Raw genomic sequence first — 5,434 nt, 5'->3', positions numbered from 1 at the left:
TTTGTCGGTAGAGTGGTAACTAGCCACGGCAAAATCCTCCGCCAAACTAGACCACAGAAAATTCTGATATTTCAAATATAATAGAACCCGGGACCTCCCACTTAAAACCCTAGTGCTAACCGCTTCGTATATAGAGGCAATATTAACATAATATATTGCCGAACGTTCGCACATATCACCAAAATAAACGCATTGGATTCATGACTTGTGATTTAGAATTTGCTTAATTATAGCTCTAAGAAAGGTAGAGTGTTGGTAAAAGGATAATATTTACTATTTATTACCTTTAGATTTAAAACAATAAAAATCATGGGACGGCCAACCACTGACCTTTATAAGTAATGGTTAAGTATTTATTCGATATCCGTTTTCGTAAATATTAGTATATGGAAATATAATACCTTGCCTATCTCAATTAATATGAAGCTAATTTCATACAAAAAAATAACCTTTTTAATGTTGCATAATATATAAAATAAAACTCATTCATAGCAAAAAGAAACATTTTGTGCCCTTTTTCGGCGCTCATTATTTTCTACAACAAACAAAAACTCAATTATATAAATTGCATCTGAGATTCAGCGGTCCTTTTGTAAATTGATAAACATATTTATTTAAAATTCCGCTGGCACTCTTACCTTGTGATTATGATATGAACTGCTTTGGGTGACCTTAGGATTCAAGTCACGTCCCCGCCGTGTCCTTTGTCAGATCTAAGTATTTTTCTTACGCAGATTTATATCTTTATTTTGTTCAAAATTTGTGAAATATTTTTATTATTATCTATATAGTAGCACCTCTGTCTTTAAAAATATTCCACCAACTTGTTTTCAAAGGTTCGTATTGGGTATTTGGGAGAAATGAAAAAGATCAAATTATCTGCAAAAATTATCACAATGGCTTTATTAAAGTATATAAATAGGTATACTGTGACTTAATATGGACATCTATTTACATAATATTATTATATACAAAATTCACATAATCTACAGCAGTCTTATAGAATTTATTTACACCAACATTCCGAAATCAACGCCCTTTTTAATGGCTTTAAATTACAAAAATAGATTAGATTCTTAATTATTTGGTAAAGCGCGTACTTTATAATAACAATTTACACAAGAAGCTTTGACTACATTTATATAATTCAAACATTTAGAAGCGAAGACTAGACAAGGTACGCTTGACCACCAGAATGTTGAGTATCAATTAAAGCAGGAGGAGGTGGCCAATGCCTAAAGTCTCGTCTTCGATTAGGATTACTACCACCTAACTCTAACGATGAGTAATCTGAATCTATAGATGAATATATATGATCTGATGGTGGCCTACCATCGGAACCATAAGCGGTCTGAACATGTTGTGAACGGCTATCTAAGAATTCAGGAGCCGCGGCAACACCATCCCCGGGCCCTCTCATTTTTTCCGTAAAGGAAAATGACCTCATTGTGCCATTCTGAACACCACTTCTCATTGAGTAAGTGCTGATATTGTTTCTAAAACTAGAGGATTTCGACTTATACTTACGATCGGGCATTGCATAGCGTAATCTTTCCCAGAACTTATTCTGACCCCATTTTATTCGTAAACTAGTTTTTAAATATGGCCTCAAATCTGGATCGCATTGGGCTTCATCCAAAACTGAATTGTCTTCTATAATCACTAAAGTGTAAATGCGAGATTTTAAGATGCCATGTAGGGCCTGTTTAAACTCGAAGCGGGACCATTCGGTTTCTAGAAAATTTCTTGTTAAAACAAGAATAATACGCTTTGATGCTTCAGCTGCTTCAGGCAGAGGCAGTGTATATTGCATATATGCTACCCCAGGCTGTGGAATGTCTCTATAATGCAAACAGAGATGGTATGACGGGCTACCATTTTCTAACTCGGCAGCTAGTGTTTGTATAACAAAATCATCATCTTTAGGGCTGTAACATATATATGCATCGTATAATTTATCTGTATCGTCATATGCTCCGGCAAATGGAAAAAATCGTATTCCACAGCTAGTGTAAAGCCATATTCTGATTGTATCTCTACATAAAAATATAATAAGAGTAACTAGTAGGATTAACATAAATCCAGTGAATGAGGTCACCATCATTGGCATGTAATTTGTAATAAGCATATTGTCTATCGCCGTATCACTAGCATAATAGTCACTACATATGGTACCATTAAGATTTAGTTCTTTCTTTTGTGGTGACTGCCCTAAATTTGAACACCATACATCTGCCAAATCTACTATTTTAGGAACATTTTCAGATATATAAGCTGTAAATCTTTGCAAGTATCTACATTTACAAGACCACATGTTATTCCCTATTGAAATGCTATTTAAATTCTTATTTAAAGTTAATATCCAAATTGAAAAGTCTACTAACCTATTCCCATCTAATCTTAAAATCTTCAAAGAGAGCAAACTTGAAAATGTGTTATTTTCAATGTAGCCTATGTAATTTTCTTGTAAATAAAGCTCAGTAAGGGAGGTCAAATGCTCAAACTCGTATCCATTTATATGTTTCAGTTTATTATTCCCCAGATGCAAAATAACGAGGGAAGATAAACCGGCAAATGTTCTATTATGTATATTTTCAACTTCACTTGAATTTACATAAAGAGATCTCATATTTTTTCTGCCGATGAATGCATAATTTTGCAATTCTTTAAAGTTATTCCCATCTAAATAGACCTCAGTTGCGTCCATAGGAATTTTTTCTGGTATTTCAACAGCGCTTTGACTAGAACAATCAACTACATTCGTGTGCCAGGTAGGGTCGTGGTAACAAGAACAATTATTAGGACAAGTCATTTGGCAATCACAAGCAACGTAGTCACAACAGTGACATAGCGTAAAACAATGAGTTTCGTATGTACACAAGAAATCTGTTGATTTTAAGTTACTTAATGGGATGTGGGTTACACCCCTCGTATGAGTCATTTTACATAGAACGTTCTCAAGATCCATAATTCTTGGGTGTTGTCTCATAGCAGTCATGTTATTTATTAAAGGCAGCCACTCCATAGAACAATCGCAATCGAACGGATTTCCTCCTATATAGAACTCCGGCAACGTCTTATTCAAGGGGACTGGCGATAACCGAAGGCTGTTGATATCTAAATGAGATATCTCATTTGCATAAATATCAACTCTAGTGAGATTAAGTTTATCCATAAATGTGTTCACTTGAATATTGTTAATGTGGTTGTTGTTTATAAACAATAGTTCTACGCTGTTTGGGATTGCTAATGGAGATATGTCTACTATGCGGTTATGGCTAACATCTAATGTTTTTATTCTAATTTGATCTTGAAGCTTATAGTAGTTACCTAAATGTTCTATGAAATTTCCATGTACATCTAGCCATTTTAAGTTGCTAGGAATAAACGCATAATCGAACCAAACTAAATGATTTTCCGACAAATTAAGCCAAAGTAAACTCAATAAGGTCGCAAACACACCGTTTATATCCGATATGAAATTGCCATCTAATCGAATGGCTTCTAATTGTTTATTTCGTTGAAAGCTTCCTCTTTCAACAGCCTGAATTTTATTTTTTGCTAAATTTAATACTTGAAGGCTTGGTAAATCCCAAAACATGCCCACACTTAGGTTTCCAATTTGGTTATCGATTAATCTCAAACCAGTTAGCTGATCTAAATTTTTAAATGACCCATTCTTAATATCATTTATCAAATTTTCTCCCAAATCCAAAGTTTTTAATACTGATAACTCCCATATCGCTCTAGGAACGTCAGTTAACTGGTTTGAACTTAAATCTAATTCTTTTAAATCGGAACAGTTCTTAAATGCTTTTGCATCGATGTTTATTAAAAGGTTGTTATTTAAATTTAATTTACTTAAAACAAACAAGCCATTAAAAAGGAACTCATCAATAGTGTGTAATCTATTTTCAGCTAAGTTTATGGTATGTAAATTATACAGTGGAAGGAAAGTGTTTTCTTCAATATATCCAATTGAGTTATTTCTTAAATCTAATATTTGAAGGAAGAATAAATCCTTGAACGTCTTACCATCTATCCTCGTCAAGGCATTATTGGATAAATTCAGAATGACTAAGCGTATAAGACCAATGAATGTTCCGCCATCGACGTGAGCGCTCGAGAGTTGATTATTCGATAAATCTAAGACAAGCAGCTGTTCTAATCGATGGAAAACGCCTTTGGCTAATTCAAATAGTAGGTTATTATTCAAATATATTTCTCGCAACTCTTTCGTATTAGAGAATGTGCCCTCGGGTAGGGTATGCAGGTGATTATGAGAAATATTCAATATGCGTAAAGAAATGAGTCCGTTAAATATTTCACTTGAAATATCGCTGATGTTGTTATGTTGAAGTTTTAGTTCCAGGAGACGACGAAGTCCTGATATCTCTGATTCTTCACTCAAGGATTTTATTTCATTATAACTTAGATCCAAGTTCCTCAGGCCAGATCCACAACTTTTTCCAAAGCCAAGACGATCTATAGCCTTGATTTTATTGTAAGTGATGTTCAACGTCTGCAAATTATCTAATGGGCAAAACACATCTGAAGGTATTGTTTTCAAATTATTTTTTCCCAAATCGAGCGACTGTAATTCCCGAAGACCATTGAACGTTCCAAGGGAAAGTTCTAAAATTTTATTATAGCTCCAATCATAGTTTTTGGTTCGTATCGATAATTTTTTTAGTTCCCGTAATCCTTCAAACGCATTCCCAGGTATACGAAGAAGTTTACAGTTGCGTAAAGTTAATTCCTCCAATGTTCCGAATTTTTGAAAATAGTTTGCTTCAAGATAACTTTCGAACAACAGAAGTTGGTTGCACTCAACTGTTAAACTTTTCGTACTTTCAAACGATGCTGATGCAAGATTTGATGCATTTGTTTCAAGCGTCCGTACATGGCACAAAGTTGTGCTTTTATCACCATCAAAATCCTTTCTACAATTATCCGAAGCTCTCGTAACATACGCGGAAATAACACTCAAAGTCACTAATAAAAAAGTCACAAATTGAAACATTTTCTATATACATTTGTCTTTGATCGCATTGAAATTTGTTCATTCACTCATACACTGTATCAAATTTTATTCAAGTTCACTGGATCATCGTACACTTCACTGATTAATGTTTACGTTTCGGCGTACGTGCCAAATGTGAGGAGGCGACGCGGACGCGTGCCGTCCTCATCGTAGCTCGAATTCGACTGAACTAAGGCGGTCGAGTTTCGACATCGGTAGTAGCGAGCGAGAGTGGTGCACGCTAAGCCGCCCCTCTGACCGTACGCCCCCCGCACCCTGTTACCCCCACATAGTTACACGTTGCATGGCGCCACTCGCGCACCCATCCGCTCTCGCACAATTATGTAATGTTTTCTTAATCGAGCCACCGCGTATCCGTTGAAAAAGGAAGCGCACAGCTTTAGGAACACA

General features: G+C 35.2%; 1 protein-coding gene across 1 annotated transcript; it reads right to left on the bottom strand.

Annotated features, from left to right (window-relative positions):
- Window positions 1-996: 996 nt before the first annotated feature.
- Window positions 997-5,148, bottom strand: LOC120630083 (toll-like receptor 7). Its single transcript, XM_039899227.1, has one exon. It carries the CDS (start codon window positions 5,021-5,023, stop codon window positions 1,169-1,171), a length of 3,855 nt encoding a protein of 1,284 aa, XP_039755161.1. The 5' UTR covers window positions 5,024-5,148; the 3' UTR covers window positions 997-1,168.
- Window positions 5,149-5,434: the final 286 nt, after the last annotated feature.

The sequence above is a fragment of the Pararge aegeria genome, chromosome 15, assembly GCF_905163445.1.
Source record: "Pararge aegeria chromosome 15, ilParAegt1.1, whole genome shotgun sequence".
NCBI classification, from domain to species: domain Eukaryota; kingdom Metazoa; phylum Arthropoda; class Insecta; order Lepidoptera; family Nymphalidae; genus Pararge; species Pararge aegeria.
Note: the sequence above shows the minus strand (reverse complement) of the source record. Positions and strands in the feature narration are given on the sequence as shown.